This window comes from Typopeltis vanoorti, chromosome 22, assembly GCF_054136105.1.
Source record: "Typopeltis vanoorti isolate ZY-2024b chromosome 22, IOZ_Tvanoo_1.0, whole genome shotgun sequence".
In the NCBI taxonomy this organism is placed as follows: domain Eukaryota; kingdom Metazoa; phylum Arthropoda; class Arachnida; order Uropygi; family Thelyphonidae; genus Typopeltis; species Typopeltis vanoorti.
In genome coordinates this window covers 13,788,435-13,806,376 of record NC_143570.1, presented here as the reverse complement: position 1 = coordinate 13,806,376, position 17,942 = coordinate 13,788,435, and the positions used below count along the sequence as shown (strand labels likewise).

The following is a 17,942-nucleotide window of genomic DNA, read 5'->3' as shown; positions in this document are numbered from 1 at the left end:
GTGAAAATGGAGGTAGTTTCCGATATGCGAGGATTTGTGGTATACTTTCGTGGCTATTTTGTTGTGTGTTCTGGTTAATGTCAAGTTTAAGAAATTGATGGATTTGTTCTGTTCGGTTTCTGTGGTGAATTTTAGTCTGTTGCTGTAACCGTTTAGGGATGTTTTTAAGGTGGTGATGTGTGTGGGATTACCAATGCACAGAATATCGTCCACGTATCTGCCATAAAAGGTGATGGCGGGGGGAAGGGAAGGGTGGAGTAGGAGTGATTCTATATGTGCTAGGAATAATTCCGCTAGTTGTCCACTGATGTTTTGGCCCATGGGGAGTCCGAAGATTTGAATGTACATGTTGTTGTTGAACTTGAAGAAGTTTGCCGAGATTATTAGTTTTATTAAGTTAATAATGTCAATGGGCGTTAGTTTAGTACGAGAGTGTAGGGTGTGGTCTTCTGTGAGTAGTGTGTGTGTGTACGATGTCTAAAGTTCTGGGGACGTCGACGTTAGTATATAAAGAGGCCGCATCCAATGAAGTGAGGATGTCATCTTGGGATAGGGTTAGGTTTTTTATTTTTTCGAAAAGGTAGTCCGTGTTTTTTATCATGAAGTTAGACATTGTAATTAATGGTTTGAGAAGTTTCGCTACGAATTTTGATAAAGGGGCTGTGGTGGTATTTTTGTAGGAGACTATTGGTCTCATCGGGTACCCATCTTTGTGGGTTTTTATTTGTCCGAACATACAAGGGGTGCATGTGGTGCGGGGGGTTGTGTTTTTCAGTGTGGTTTTGTGTATTTTATTTTCATTTTTTACGATGTGTAGGGTACTGTTGATTTGTTTTATGAGGTCGGGGATGGGGTCAATTTGTATTTTTCGGTAGGTGTGTTGGTCGGTTAAGATGGCTGTTATTTTGTTGTGGTAATCGGTTTGGTTTGTGATGACTACAGTGTCCCCTTTGTCAGCTTTATTGATAATAATGTTCAGGTTCCTCTTTAGGGATAAAAGGGCTTTTTGTAAGTTGGGGTTGATGTTTGGTTTAATTATTATTTTACTGTTTATGATGTTGTTAATTTTGTGGAATATTGCTTCTTTGTTAGGGTCATATTCTAATTTCTCTTGCATTTCGGTAATGATGTCTCTGTTTTGTATGTACTTAGGGGATACACCAAAGTTTAATCCTTTGCTCAGGATGGTGATTTCGTCAGGCGTGAGGTTGTGGTGCAATAGATTGATGATGGAATTGTTTTTTGTTGGTTCTAAGGCAGAAATAACTGAAGGGTTGGAAGCAACGCAATTGTTATATTGGGTGTTTGTTAGTGCGTACCATTTCTTTGCATGTCAATCTTCTAATAATAGCGTGTAGTCGTTGATGTGAGATTGGGTATTATCCCAAAAGACTGCCCATTCGTTTGTGGTTAGTAGCTTTTTCAATCTGTTTTTTGTTTTGTGAATGTATGAATATGCTTGTTGTTTCTTTTTAAACCTGTTGTTTATGGCTTGTTTTATGAGGGCACGGGATGCTCGGTAGCAAATTTTTTTGTTTCCGCGTACCGTGGCGAATTTTGGTGTGATGTTGTGATCGAGGCATTTTTTGAGGAAAGTTATGTGTATTTTTTGAGTGGTGTATGTTAGGATGGTTTTTTGGTATGTACTTTTTGTAAAGTTTATGCACTCATTGAATATGTGACGTGCGACCATGACATAAGCTTGTGTTGGTATGTGCATTAGGTGAAAACTATTTTTAAGGGTATTTTGTGATCGGGGGGGGGGTTGGTACAGAAGTGTTCCAAGACCTAAAAAAAAAAGTTTACAGCAATGACTACCTGAGTTGTGCACAGGTGTTCCACTGGTTTTCATTGTTTAAAGAGAGAAGGGAGTCCCTGGAGGGTGAACCATGCTGTGGACTACCATCCCCCTCCCTATATAAAAAATCAACCCTTTCACCTTTCCCCCACCCTATATAATATAGTAATATAATATATATGTTTATATATATATATATTACTGGGAAAAAAACCCGGGTTTGTCTAATTTAATTCTCCCAAATTGCCTACCCCCCCCCCCCCCACACACACTCAGTAGTTTGTTGGGGGAGGTAGGCAATTTGGGACATAGCATAAAGAAGAAAAGCCGCAACACCCAGAAAAAGGTATGTGCAAATTTCTCTTCCTTATGCTACATATACTTTTTGGTAAATTTACATCTACCATGCCCTAAGAATCTGTGAGTAAATAGCCAATGACATTTAAACAGGGGCACTCCTAAACTGAAGCAGGCAAAATAGCCATAATTATAATAATAAAGATAAATATAATTATTTGTTTCCCTCATAACACTCTTTTCCACCTTTTTGGCTTCAGAAATTGCCTTAAAACTATTTTCTTTCCTAAAACTTCCAACTCCCTTCTCTAGAACGTCGTCTCTTTCTGTGTTCTCATGTATGCGACAGCTGTTCTGTTTCTCTCTCTCACACTTATTCAACTTCCTCTTCGGAAGTACAATGTTCGCACAAGTGCACTACTGTCTGGTGCAGTAATCAACATGGTGGTTAGGTGATGGGCACTTGTAAACAAGTCAGCTGTTCTTCGGTGCAATGAAAGTGTCATCAGAAAATTCAATAATTTCTTTTTCAAGTTTATGCTACAAAAATAAAAAACTACACTAGAGGTGAGTCCTTTTTACAAATAAAAATATTATTTTTATTATTATTATTATTTTCCTGTAAATTAGGAAAAACTGCTACAGAAGTGTACCAAGACCTAAAAAAAAAGTTTACAGCAATGACTACCTGAGTTGTGCACAGGTGTTCCACTGGTTTTCAATGTTTAAAGAGAGAAGGGAGTCCCTGGAGGATGAACCATGCTATGGACTTCCAGTTTCTGCACAGACAAATGAAAATGTAGTGAAAGCTAGCGAAATTGTTGTCAGTGACAGGCATATAACCACTAAGTTACTTGTTCTACAGTTGGCGTCAGTAAGGAAATGGCTAGATTAATCTTAGAATGAGATTTGCACAAGAGGAAGATTTGTTCAAAGTTTGTGCCACACATATTGACACACAAGCAGAGAAAGCACCGGTTGCATGTTATTAAAATTTCATCCATGCTGTTGATCAAGATCATGATGTATTGCAAAGAATTGTCACCAGTGATGAAAGCTGGTGTTTTCAGTTTGATCTGGAAATGAAACACCATAGCATGGAATGGCTTCTCCCTGACAGAAGAAAGTCAGGTTGCAAAAATCACAGGTCAAGACAATGCTGGAGTTATCCACTGCAAATTTGTTCCTGAGGGTACCACAGTGAATGGTCAGTATTATTTAGGAGTAATATAATGTCTGTATGCATGCATGCAATGTGTCAGGAAAGAAATGTTCCACAACAGTTAGTTTCTATTGCATGACAACATGCCTGCACACTGTGTGCTGTCTGTAAAGCAGTTTCTGGCTTCAAAGTTGATCTGTGTGATTGAACATCCCCCCCCCCCCATTTGCCAGATTTGGCTCCCACAGACTTTTTCCTCTTCCCGAGGATGAAGTATGCCTTGAAAGGGAAGTGCTTCAGTGATATGAAAACATCCAATGCAGTGTGACCCAGACACTGAAGGAGGTTCCCTTTCAGGACTTCCACCATTCCTTCGAACACCTGTATAATGGAGGAAGATTATTTTAAATCTGTATAACCAAAATTTCAAATATACTCTTTGTTTTGATATAATAATTGTTGTCTCATATTGGAAGGAGCCTGATAGGAGATATTCAATTGTTTGCTGATAATGCAAAGATGGGCAGGGAAATCAGAGATGCTACTAATATGCAGAATTTCCAGTGGTTTGAATAGGCTAGCAGCATAGGTAAACAATAATGGTTGTCAATTCAAATGTTAGTAAGTGTAAAGTTATGCACTTTGGTGTGATGAGATATCCAACAGCATAGTATATTGGTGGGTTTATGCTTGGAGTAACTGGTGAGGCTTGGAGTTATGGTGGGCAAGAATTTGAAGTTCAAGGGTCCCATAGCAAAAATTGCAAATACAACTCAGAGGATAACTGTGATATTGAAACAAACATTGACGTGTGGGGATATATTGCCTCTTTACAAGGCCTTGATACAATTGCACCTGGACTACTGTGTGCAGATTTCGTAACCTGTTTCCAAAGGGATAAAGGAGCTGTAGAAAGGCTGCAAAGAAGAGTTACAAAGATGCTGAAATTATGGAATGTAGATTACGAGGGCAGATTGAAAGTGTGTGGACTGCAGGCACTGACATACAAGAGAAAGAGGGGCAACAGGATAGAGGTCTATAAACTTTTAGGAAGGCGTTATAGAATATTGATAAAATTTTTCATTATATGGAAGTTGCGAGAGAACAATGGAGGACAATGGGCATCTGTGGAAGTTAAATGTGTGTGTGTGCTTAAGGGGTGAGAGCTAGATTTTTCTCTCACAGAACCATGAGCAAGTGCATCCAGTGTGAATGAGTTTAAAAGAAGGTATGACAGCTGGTGTGGGTGATGTACGGCCTCCATTGATAAATCCTCGACTCCCTGGAGGTCTAACAGTAATCATAATAATAAATGTTCATGCCTATTTCCAGAGTCTTTGTCTTTTTATGTCTCTTTTAGAGTGGATAAAGAAAATTTGGAGGAGCCCTCTCACCAGAAAAATTCCGATTCGGAACCTCCTCCTCCACTTAGGTATGAAGTTGAAAGAGCAGTTAAGCAGCTTAACAGCAATAAGGCCCCAGGTGAAGATGGAATCCCAGCAGAGTTAATTAACTCTGCTGGGATTATATAATCCCACAGGGGGATGGAGGGATAAGACTGTTTCATAGATTGATTACAAGGATATGGGAGACAGGATCATGGCCTAGAGACTGGAAGAAGTCGGTTTTCATACCACTACATAAGAAGGGAAATACGAAGGCTTGCAAGAACTAAAGAACTATTAGTTTAATATCTCATGCAAGCAAAATTTTATTGAAGATCATGCTAAATAGGATTGAGGCCAAAGTTGAGGCAGAGATGCCCAAGGAACAAGCAAGTTTTAGGAAAGGTAAGGGCACCAGAGACTGTGTTCAGTATGTGAAACGTTGAAGTAATGAAAAGAATGAGTTTTCCTGAACACACTATCAGGCTGATAGCCAACTTGTGCAGGAAGCAAGAAGACATGTTAAGAACAGGTGTTGGATTAACTGATTGGCTTCAGGTTGGAAAAGAAGTTTACTTTCTCCTCACTTGTTTAGTATATATGTGGAGAGGACATCATGCATGAAGCATTGGATAAGCTCAAGACAGGAATTAGGATAGGTAGTAGATTGATCAGTAATATGAGGTATGCTGATCATACTATACTCCTCTGTAATGACAAGGAACCCAGCTATGCTTAGTGAAAATTTGACATGCCGGTCCCAAGCCTGGATAAATGGGGAAGGTTGAGCACAGGGCTGGCAACCCAGTCTCAGAAAAAAATCTTTGCTATGCAAACTGAAACCTTCCAAAATGTGATACTGGATGAAGAAAATAGAACACGAACTGACACGAACACGAGGCACCTCTGTGAAAGCCCTTCTGGGGAAGCAGAGGTACGGAAGAAAGTGACAGACACTGAAAGAAATAACAAATATTAATAAAAACTGGAACCAAATAAAAGCAGAAGCAAGAAACAGAGTCTGGTGGAAAATGGTGGTGGAAGACCTATGCTCCCAGGTGAAGTGAAGAGGATTAAGTAAATAAGTAATGACAAGGAGGAACTAGGACAAATTCTTGATAAAGTTAACAAGAACACGAGTTCATGTTAACTTTATCAAGTAACTTTACCAATTACTCGCATTTTAACATTAAAATGCGAGTAATAACAGAGGACTTCAACTCAATCCTAGCACAATACAAAGATTATGGTTCTCAAAGGAAATACAAACATGCTCTTGAGAAACAAGTGTACCTTAAAGGAGAAAGATTTGAGGAAGTCAGCAAGTTTGAGTACCTGAATTCCATTATTAATGTGAAGAATTGCTGTTCAGAAGATGTCGGAAGAAGATCAGGAATGGCTAAAACAACAGTCAGAGAATTGTCTAAAATCTGGAGGGATGGATTCATCTCCACAAGAACAAAGTTGAGGATTTTTGGATGCAGTTGTTTTTCCAACAGCAATTTATGGATGTGAGACTTGGAACCTAAAGAGGACAGATAAGAAAAAGGATAGCTCCTTTTGAGATGGTGTTACAGAAGGCTGTTGAGGATATCATATACCGAAAGGCATTCAAATGAATGGGTGTTAGAAAAGATCAGTAGAACTTTAAGGTTCCTTAAGGATATTGACAGAAGAAAGTTAAAATATTTTGGACACATTGAAAGGATGGAAGGAGGACTTCTCAGAACAGTAATAGAAGGTAAAATAAAGAAGGTGCTGATTTCATACCAAATTTATTATAGTAGATACTCAATTTAGCCAGGAAATCCAGCAGACTTATACTAGATTTATTTAGGAATACAACATATCCAATTTTGATATCCAGTTTAATGCCACTCTTCCTCATAATGTGATCCATACAGATGATTAATAATAGTGGAGATAATGTGCACCATTGTCTCAGATCTGATTTAGCATCAAACAATCTTCAATCAATTCTAACTGCAGACTTACAACTTAAATACAGAGATTTCTCAACTATTTGTTGAATGTTAAAGTGAAATCTTTACCAATTACTCGCATTTTAATATTAAAATGACAACCTCTATTTGGCCAAAACATTCTTCCGTTTCCACAATTTTTTTTAGCCTTTTCTCATTTATGCATGCATAAATCTTACCAGGAACACTCAGTAGGGAAATACCTCTATAATTCTTACATTCAGTTTTATTTCCCTTTTTTTATAGATGGGTATTATGAGAGCTCTACTCCAATCAACTGGAATTCGACCTTCATATTCATCTACTATTTTATGATTTAGAGAATATATATATACTGCCTATCTGACATTCAGCATGTTATCAATCTCTCTCTCTCTCTCTCTCTCTCTCTCTCTACAGAAACAGAAAAGTGCCATACTTCTGAAATAATCAACTTTATATAAAACTATAAAATTCTGTTAAAAATAGCATTGCATAGACATTTAATATTATCTACATATTCTTTTCCTACCTGGATTCATCAGATTCCTCATCAGATTCAAATTCTGATCCATCATATTGATCTTCATCCTCATCATCATCATCAATCAAATCATCAAATGCTGTTGCAAGATTATCTTGTAGCTAAGATTTTCAACACAGAGCTATAATAATTGTAATTTTCATAATTATAAAAAAACTTTGTCTTTTAACTAAATATATTATTTGAATTAATGCATAAACAGCAACGATGAATTTTTCAGGAAAAATAATTACTTGGAACAGGATCAATAATAAATAATTAAATTCAATATTAAATTATAGGCTGATGTGTCACCAATTCAATCTAGCAATATCTAGACCAGGGGTCTTCAACACATGGCCCGTTGGATATTTTGAAAAAATAACTACTTAACATTAAAATGCGATTAAATAAAAAATTATTTCAATTCTAAATACCGCAGTATAGCTTAGTGGCCCGCAGGCCACTAAGCTATACTGCGGTATTTAGAATTGTAAGATGCTTTCCAGATTCACAAGGAACGCTGTGCATTTGATACTTTACATAAAATCCTATAAAAATAAATATCAAATAGACATGCTTCTTCAGTCATCTACCAGTGCTAAGTACTTAAGTACTACTACTAACGTCACAGGTACATGGTTGAAGCAGTAGTATGAGTAGTTCCAGATACATCTCGAAGGTTCTCGATACTTCGTTATTTTCATATAAATATAAGAGGATCTCATCCACAGTCAGTCGTAAACAATGTGATATTTGTGTAAAAGAGCACGCAGGTTTGTCGTGTCAGCCATAACCTATTGTGGTTTTATATTGCGAGACTTTTTTCATTAGTGTGAGATATATTCTGTGAATAATAACCATTACACAGTCATTTTGGATCATTTTTTGGGTTCACCTTCCATCACTATGGCATCTATGAGAAAAAAGCATAAATCAAGTGATTCTTGATAATCAAAAGTGGACCAATTTATACTGTTTTGTGCCGATCAACAATAAGCCAGTGTGTTTAATTTGTCGTGAGTCAGTGTCAGTATCAAAAGAATACAATATAAAACGACACTATGAGACAAAGCATGCGTCCAATTTCGATCACCTTCAAGGGCGGCTTTGTGTGAACAAAGTGAACCGTCTCCAAATTGATTAAAAATGCCAGCAGGGTACGTTTAAAAGGAAGAGGGAAGAGAGCAAAGCGTGCGTCAAAGTAAGTTATGTAATAATGAATGTTTATTTTCTTGATCATCTAACTAGAGTAATTATTTGGATAATAGATCAAGTGTTAACTAATAAATATTTATTAAACTTACTAGTTTCACCAAACTTTACTGCTGTCATCTTCAGGGTACAAGCACTTAGGTTAAAAAACATTACACAAATATGAATAACTGTAGAATTCTAACGATTATAGTTACAAACTGAAATAGCATTGAACGCGAGTGATACACATATCACGTGTACATGATTAACTAGTTGTTGCTAAGGGATTTTCTGTAGGTTGCATTGAAGTTCATTTCCTGTGTGTTAAGAGATCTAATTAGGGTTTTCCATATCTCTGGAAGTATTAAACCCTGGTTCCTGTTAAGGTTATCAACAGAGCGAGCAATTGTAGCTGCTTCTTGAAACATTCGGGAGTGGTAGTCTTCTTCTATGTAAGGGGAACAGCTTTTATCCCACTCAATGACATGGTTAGTTATAGAAAAATGAGATGACAGGCCTGATATGTCTTATCTGTTGTTTTTGACTTAACCAATGTGCTCCTTCTGTCCAATTTCGAGGCTTCTTGATGTCTGCCCGATGTAACTTGAACCACATGAGCATGGAATATTGTAAACTCCAGCACATTTATAGAAAGGATGGTTATCTTTTGTAGATCTTAGTAGTTTATGAATTGTTTCTATAGGTTTGAATGTCACTCTTATTTTGTGTGGTTTGAGGAGACTAGCAAGCTTGTTGGAGATGCCACTCACATACGGAATTGCGATAGTTTTGATATATTGAGTATCCTCTCACTCTCTCTTTGTGGTGGTTCAGAGAAAAGGATTTTGTTGACGAGTCTTCTTGGGTAGCCGTTCAAGTAAAGATTATTAGATATCAATGTTAACTCGTCTTGAAGGTCCTTGTTATCTGTTGTGATGCGGACAGCTCTTTTCTTTAACCTGTGTACTACGCTGAGTTTGTGAGAAATATGGTCAGAGGAGCTGAAATGCAGATAGCGACCTGCATTCGTAGGTTTCCTGTAAACTGATAGGTTTATATGGTAATTAATTTGCTTCTTAATTAAGATGTCTAAGAATGGCAGTTGTTTGCCTCTTTCAAGTTCCAGAGTAAATTTAATAGAATGATGAAAGGAGTTGATCTTATTGAGGAAGTCAAGTAAGTCATCCTTGTTGTGGTTCCATACAATGAAGATGTCATCCACATATCGCCACCAAATTGTTGGATTAGGAATTATTTGAGATAGGATTTTATTTCAAGATGTTCCATAAATAGGTCAGCACAAGAAGGTGAAAGTGGACTTCCCATTACGAAGCCAATTAATTGTTGGAAATAAAAATACCTATTTTTTTTGGAAGAATACGATTTACCAACAATTAACTGGCTTGGCAATGAGGAGTCCACTTTCACCTTCTTGTGCTGACCTATTTATGGCACATCTCAAAAATAAAATCCTATCTCAAATAATTCCTAAACCAACAATTTGGTGGAGATATGTGGAAGGCATCTTCATTGTATGGAACCACAACAAGGATGACCTACTTGACTTCCTCAATAAGATCAACTCTTTTTATTATTCTATTAAATTTACTCTGGAACTTGAAAGAGGCAAACAACTGCCATTCTTAGACATCTTAATTAAGAAGCAAATTAATTACCATATAAACCTATCAGTTTACAGGAAACCTACGAATGCAGGTCGCTATCTACATTTCAGCTCCTCTGACCATATTTCTCACAAACTCAGCGTAGTACACATGTTAAAGAAAAGAGCTGTCCGCTTCACAACAGATAACAAGGACCTTCAAGAAGAGTTAACATTGATATCTAATAATATTTACTTGAACGGCTACCCACGAAGACTCATCAACAAAATCCTTTTCTCTGAACCACAACAAAGAGAGCGAGAGGATATTCAATATATCAAAACTATCGCAATTCCATATGTGAGTGGCATCTCCAACAAGCTTGCTAGTCTCCTCAAACCACACAAAATAAGAGAGACATTCAAACCTACAGAAACAATTCGTAAACTACTAAGATCTCCAAAAGATAACCATCCGTTCTATAAATATGCTGGAGTTTACAATATTCCATGCTCATGTGGTTCAAGTTACATCGGGCAGGCTTCTTGATGTCATTGGTTAAGTCAAAAACAACAGACAAAACATATCAGGCTTGTCATCTCATTTTTCTATAACTAACCATGTCATTGAGTGGGATAAAAGCTGTTCCCCTTACATAGAAGAAGACTACCACTCTCGAATGTTTCAAGAAGCAGTTACAATTGCTCACTCTGTTGATAAACTTAACAGGAACCAGGGTTTAATACTCCCAGAATATGGAAAACCTTAATTAGATTTCTTAACACACAGGAAATCAACTTCAATGCAACCTACAGAACGTTCCTTAGCAACAACTAGTTAATCATGTACACGCGATACGTGTATCCCTCACGTTCAATGCTATTTCAGTTTGTAACTATAATCGTTAGAATTTTACAGTTATTCATATTTGTATAATGTTTTTTTAACCTAAGTGCTTGTACCCTGAAGATGCCAACAGCTAAAGTTTGTGAAACTAGTAGGTTTAATAAATATTTATTAGTTAACACTTGATCTACTGTCCAAATAATTACTCTAAGTTATGTAATAGTTGAAAAAATTGCTAAAAAATCAAAAGCCTTCTTGGATGGCGAGTTTGTGAAAAAGGGTCTCATCATTGCTGGGGATATTCTGTGCCCAAATAATAAGGAATTGTTTAAAAAACTGAGTTTGGCTGGGGGTAACTGGAGCACGAATGTCTAAGAACTTGCTAATTAAAGGAACTTTAAAAAACGGTCATCTGAATTTACGTCATATTCACTTGCTTTAGATGTGAAGGATACAGCACAACTGGCTATTTTTGTCCGTGGCATTGATCAAAAATTCAATGTGACAGAAGAACTGCTAGCGCTTGTATCTATGAAGGGAACGAAGAAAGGCACTGATATTCTTGAAGCCGCCAAGAAAACGCTGCAGCATTTCAACCTCAGCTTAACCAACTTTGAGGGTGTGGTAATTGATGGTGCCCCTGCTATGGTGGGAAAGAACGAAGGGTTTATTGCACTGCTACGGATTTCGTCCATTACCACTGTTTAATCCACCAGGAGAATTTGTGCACAAAAACTATTGGATTTGAGAATGTCATGAAAGTTATTGTGACTGTCGTCAACATTATTAGGGCAAGAGGATTGAATCATTGTCAATTACAAGAGTTTTTGACTCAAGAGTGCGAAGTGGATCACGACGATATGGTTTATTATAGTGATGTGCATTGGTTGAGCAGAGGGAAGGTTCTTAAAACAGTCTTTGACTTAGGAACGAAATACAGCAGTTCATGCAAACGAAGAGGAATCCGATTGTGGAATTTAACGATCCAAAATAGATGACAGACTTTGCCTTTGTGACCGACATCTCATTGCATTTGAATGACCTAAATACACAGCTACAATCCAAAGATCAACTGTTTGATCACATCAAAGCTTTTGTGGCCAAGCTTAAACTTTCGGAGGCACAACGCGCAAAAAAAGACAACTCATTTTCAGCTTCTCACTGAGTCCAACTGTTCGTCTCTTGATGAATACGCTACAAAATTAGCCATGTTGCGAAGCGAGTTCAAAGAGAGATTTAGTGATTTTCGTAACCAATAGTCTTCTTTAGATTTATTTTCAATGCCATTCAGTGTCAATGCTGCCAAAATGCCAGGCTCACTACAAATGGAGCTGCTTGAACTCCAAAACAACTCTTCTTTAAGAGAAAAATTATTCGATGTGCCCTTGCTTACATTTTACAAAGACTACATTTCTGAGGACGCATTCCCTAATCTTTGAAGATGTGCACTTTGTTAGGAAGCACATACTTATGTGAGCAGTTCTTCTCCAGAATGAAGCATGTGAAGTCCAAGAGAAGAACTCGGATTACGGACCAACATCTCGAGAATACTCTGTGCATAGCAACTTCCAACATTGATGCCAACATCGACAAGCTGGTCAAGGAAAAACAATGCCAAGTTGCCCATTGACATTGTAAAAAATGAATGTTTTCTTCATTAAATTACCTTTTTTCAAGTATCGATTGTATTTACTTATCGTGAACCTGACTCCTACCTATGCTCTTAAAGCTGAGTTTGTTTATTTTTATAGGATTTTATGTAAAGTATCAAATGCACACCATTCCTTGTGAATCTGGAAAGCATCTTACAATTCTAAATACTGCAGTATAGCTTAGTGGCCTGTGGGCTTCATTGAAATTTTTAATGCAGCCCACACTGTCTGAAAGGTTGAAGACCCATGACTTAGACCTTCACTTGAAGATATAGATAATAAAATAATAAAAATTAAAATAAGTTAACCTCAAGAAAGGTAGTTACATTCTTAAAGCAGAAGGTGGGAGTTGCATTCCTCATGGCAATCTTCCGTAATTACTGTTACAAGGAAAATAAAGTGGTGTTTCAAAATTTGTTTAGAATCACACTATTAATTTCTGTCAGGATTATCAGATTTTGTAGAACTCAAACCTTCCAACATTCATGCAACTTGAAATATGATTAGTACAATAACTTGGCTTTCTTCCATCTCATGGAGTGATCTTTAGCCAAGGCATGCAGTGTTGATCTGCTTTTGGGATGTATATATGTTTTTTTATGATTTTGCTTCCTAACAATGGAGGCCATCCTGTTTGTCCGAAATACTAGGGATCACATCAATGTAACTTTAAGGTGTAAACATCTGAAAAAAAAAAAAAGGATTCTGGCAATCAATCTTCCCCCCCCCCCCCCAGGAGGAAAGAAATTTTGTCCAGTTGTTTATGAACTGTTCTAATCCTGTGACATTGTAGAAAAAGAAGAAGATAGTCCAATCTATCTACTGTACCTTTAATGTAAGGTAAAGATAGTGTGTATATACAAACTGGTTTGGAAGGACAGGGTGGTTGCCTAAGTTGATAGCTCATCTGCCCAATCTGTTGGGCAGATGTGCTATCAACTTAGGCAACCACCTAAGAGGAATCTTTATATGGATTTTTTCAATTGAAGGTGAGTTAGCCAATCTCATATGGAGGTAGCAGGGTTTTTTCCTCCTGGAAACTCAAGTTTTTTCATCCTGCATATAGACAAATGGGCCCTTCAGAACACACACAATTTACATACAAAATACAAGTGGTGGTGGGCAATAGATGGCATTGATGTAGATGATGATGGTAGTAGAGGTTCGATGTAGTGGTGGAGATGGAGAGTTGTAGCGTTAGTGTAGGTGTCCTCCCTCGATGAGTTTTCGGATCTCCTTGGAAGTGTCACGAAATAATAAAAATAATTGAGCTTTACTTCTATTGCAAAATAAGCAGGAGGAATTTACTTAATGTGTCTGTGACCATGGTATTAATTATTTTGAGTTTGCTTATGAGGTAAACACTAGTACATTTAGCACGGCAGCTGCTACTTAAATACATGCATTTTACATGTACATATCTGAATTATTTCCCTGCATTGCAGTTTTTTTGCATTCATGAAAATATAATTATCTAATATGCAATTTATTTTTTAAATCAAAAGCTAGTTTTAATGAAAAAAAAAATCTGATAATTCCATTATTCTTTAAATAAAACATCAAGAATGAAATTTTGTTTTGCTCCAGTATTTTGCAGTAAAGTAATATATGAATCTGTTCATGTTAGTTTATCATTTTTACACAGTTACAGATTTTAAGCTTTAATTCACACTTGGACTTGTTCATAGCCAAACAATAGAGAACACAGCTGTGTTCTCTATTGTTAATAATGAGTGAAGAGGTGGGAGGGCAAATAATTTATTGGCTTACAATTAAGTCGGCTTCATTACTGTACCTCAGAGCTAATACTACTGAAAACAAGAAATGTGATTTTCTTACAATATAGTTCTAATTCATACGCTTATTCTAATCCACTTATTGTTTCTTGTGTGTTATTGCAGTTTTAGCATTATGTTCCCGGGGCAGAGCTGACTACTACCGGGTGTCCCCAGGTGGCGGATCGGGGAACAGCCTTCAGATATGGAAGCTAGCTGAGATATAAGCAGAGCAATCTGGCGAATAAGCAGCCGTGGACCAACAGCGACTGAGCTATCAGGGCGTGAGGGAGCAGAAGTGGCAACTCTGTTTCACTTAAAACCTCACAAAGCCCAATGACAACTCGGTGACATGGCGAGTAGTGCCGCCATTAAATAAGCACCTGCTGGGGTCACTGCCCCTGACATTAGGAAGCAGCATCGTCAGTACTGACACAAGGTTGAAGCCAAATGATGACGGAAAAGCTTGTGATCAGAGATTTGCAGATGGCAATATGATTATACTGTGTACGTCTGTAATACTGCGGAGCAGAAAGCAAACTACTGCTCTACCTTATCTCCAGAACAACCACCATGGCGAGCAAAGATGTGGACAGGAAAGAGCAGTGCACAACTGCTCAGATTAGCACAAGAGCGCAGTTTGTTCGCCAAGATGGTCGCTGACCTTCGATAGAAGATAGCACAATAAGAAGAAGCATTATGTTCCTGATGGCATGACTGGGATGAGGTGTTGAGGTCAACTGGACTTGTTTGATTGTTTCTCTTTGTGCTGTGAACTGTTCCATGAAAGTGTAACACAAACATGTCCACAGTTTCCTTCTTTCTTCATATCTCTTGGTCCTCCCCCCTACCGTCAACCTCTACAGCACTGATATACTATGGATTTGTTGCCAAAAGTGTTGGCATCTATAATAGAGGCCGAGAACTTTTCAGACCACCCTCATGTGTGTATGTATATGTGTATATATATACATATATATATATAATCACAAATCTGTTTTCTCTGATAGATACACTCATGAGCCAAACCATTATGACCACCAAGCCTGTTTCTGGTCAACCAGACTGCACGGTGGGCTGACAGTGTCAGTATCATGGGTATGGAGATTGTTCTCATGGACATCACTGGGTCTTCTCATCCCTAATGAACACACCTTCACTGCTGATGCTTATGACAGATGTACCAACTTCGAAAAAAAAAAAATCGTGCCGATAGTGTTGCCATCTACTTTTGATTAAAAGTAGGCAAAAACTTCTGAAAAGTTCTTGGCAAGGCCAAAAACTTTTCAGACCGCCTTCATATTTCATCATAGCCATTTGCATCTAATACAATACAATCGATCATCAACTTTATTACCAGTCAACATAAATGGAATTAAAGTAAAAACAATCATGACTTGGTAGAAAAAAAAGTACATTCCTAGCATGTGAGGAAAAGGGATTTTTTTTTTTCCTCCCATTTTTTCTTTGGTATTAAAGTGCAAATATGGTTATGATGAGATTTACAAAACCAATTAGTGAAAATGAATCATCATCACTATGTTGCTTTTTTTAAGTACTGACTTTTAAAAAAAAAGGAACAGTTGGTTAAGAATTAAATTTATTCTTCCTTATAAACTTTTGCCAACAGCACAAACTGCATTCAATTTGTGAAAATAAAGTAAGCTGACAAATACAGCAAGTTGCCAGGAATAACTATCATTTGTGCACTGTGTAGAAAAACTTTCCATTTTATATAATGCAAACTTTGGTTTGCTGTTACCTCACTAAATGCAAGAATATAGAAGTGATATGTCTTTGCACTTCAGTTTCATCTATATGTGCATATTCGTTTGATGTTTTAAGCATTCTATCTTAGTTTTAAGAAGCTAATATTTCATATTCCATGCCAAAGTACAATTCAGCTGTCTCTTTGTGTGTGTGTGTGTGTGTGTGTGTGTGTGTGTGTGTGTGTGTGTGTGTGTGTGTGTGTGTGTGTGTGTGTGTGTGTGTGTGTGTGTGTGTGTGTGTGTGTGTCAATCATTTTATTTTCTTGTATGCATTTATAAATTAATTGTTTTTTTAATGAAATTTGTGATCAAAGATCACTAGTACTGTAATAAAAAAATTCATATATCTGATATATGATCGTGCCAATAAACCAGCTCAGGAAAGCACTGTTCTAGGATATAAATTTGCAATTTCCACAGATGAAATTTATTACCAATATTTCATTATTTTTTTTTAACTTGAATACAGGTGGGACAAAGTTTGATAGCAATCCTACCATCCACCTTTCCAATAACAAATGATATATTTATGAATGTTACATACTCCAATGTTCCAATTCTATGCAATAACTGCTTTTTTAATGTTAGGCTTAAGGGTATCAAGAATAGCACAGGATTGGAAACTTACTTCCATTATTGTGGAAGCAACTGTCATCAACATGAAAAAAATGTCAAAAATCCAAAGCACATTTTGTAAAGGGCCAAATGAAAAATCTTTGCTCTGCTCAAATGGCAGATCAAGCCTTCCTGTCCCTTGCAAATGCTGTTGGACATCACTTCTGACATTCCTCGTTTCCCCATCTCACATCCTGATATTACCATAGTGACATCACCTAAATCGAGGTAGATCTCTTGACATCCATCCTTTTCTCCAACTTCTATACAGACAACCAAAGCAAAGCAACCAATGCTCACAGCATGCTTTCTTTGATCTTTTGTAAGAAGGACATCAGAAAAATCCTCAAGAATCTCAATAGTAATAAGTCCTAAATGTACTAGAAACCTGTGCTCCAGAATTACCTATATAAGCTGTCATACTGCTTATATAGGTAATTAGCCCATCCATTTTATTTCCACATTAAAATGGGGAAATAAAAGCCAGCCATCAAGCTATTGTCCCATTGTAATGCATAAGATCATTAATGGCCAACTTCACTACCTGGCACCTCACTAATTAGTGATAAAAAATGTGAATTCCACCACTCTCTTTGAATTCAAAGGTGGGTAAGGATTAGCTAGATCCCCCAGCTAACCCTTACCCACCTTTGGATACCAGCCATGGAAAAGTGAGAAATTTGTCTCACTACTTTTGAGGGAATCAAGCTGAGTCTAGCATGAAAGTTTGCTTACCAAGCTAGCGTATCTTATGGTCTTTATTCTATCCTTTGTGAGCAGATTGCCAGTTTCCTCACTGGTCATTCAATGAATGTCATGGTATATGGTTTGCTCTCATCAGATTTCTCTATCAATGCTGGGGCACTTGTTCAGTGTTTCACACATACTCTTCCTCCTACATATCAATGACTTTCTCACACTAATCTCAAATCCTATCCATAGCTTTTCTGATGACAGTACAAAAATGTGAATTCCACCACTCTCTTTGAATTCAAAGGTGGGTAAAGATTAGCTAGAATACACTCACCAGCATTCACAAGTTGCCTTTGCATGGACCACTTAGAAAACATGAGAACCAATCAGTTCGAAACAGCTGTCAGGCCAGCAAAACCTTATCAAAATGGACTAATAGGCACCTATGTTTTCTAAGTGATCCACGCTAAGGCAACTCATGAATGCCGGTGAGCGTATTCTTGTAAACTCTCGGATCAACTTATTTTTATGAAACTTTCATAACTTTTACATTCAGCTTTGAAATAATAATGGATCTAATATCGACTTATATAATTTTGCATTGCTGAACTGAAGCCTTTTGGCTCTTTATTTTAGTAAAAAGAATACTTAGTTTTTGGGTGCTG

General features: G+C 37.2%; 1 protein-coding gene across 4 annotated transcripts in view; it reads right to left on the bottom strand.

Annotated features, from left to right (window-relative positions):
* The window catches only part of asl (chromosome segregation ATPase asterless), a 385,090-nt gene that overhangs the window by 328,274 nt on the left and 38,874 nt on the right, over nt 1–17,942 (bottom strand). For 3 of the 4 annotated variants that reach the window (XM_090412113.1, XM_090412114.1, XM_090412117.1), the window contains exon 3: nt 7,136–7,248. In XM_090412113.1, the coding sequence (XP_090268239.1) occupies nt 7,136–7,248 (113 nt within the window). Of the gene's footprint in view, nt 1–7,135; nt 7,269–17,942 lie in introns of all 4 variants that reach the window. The other variant, XM_090412116.1, reaches the window with a different exon arrangement.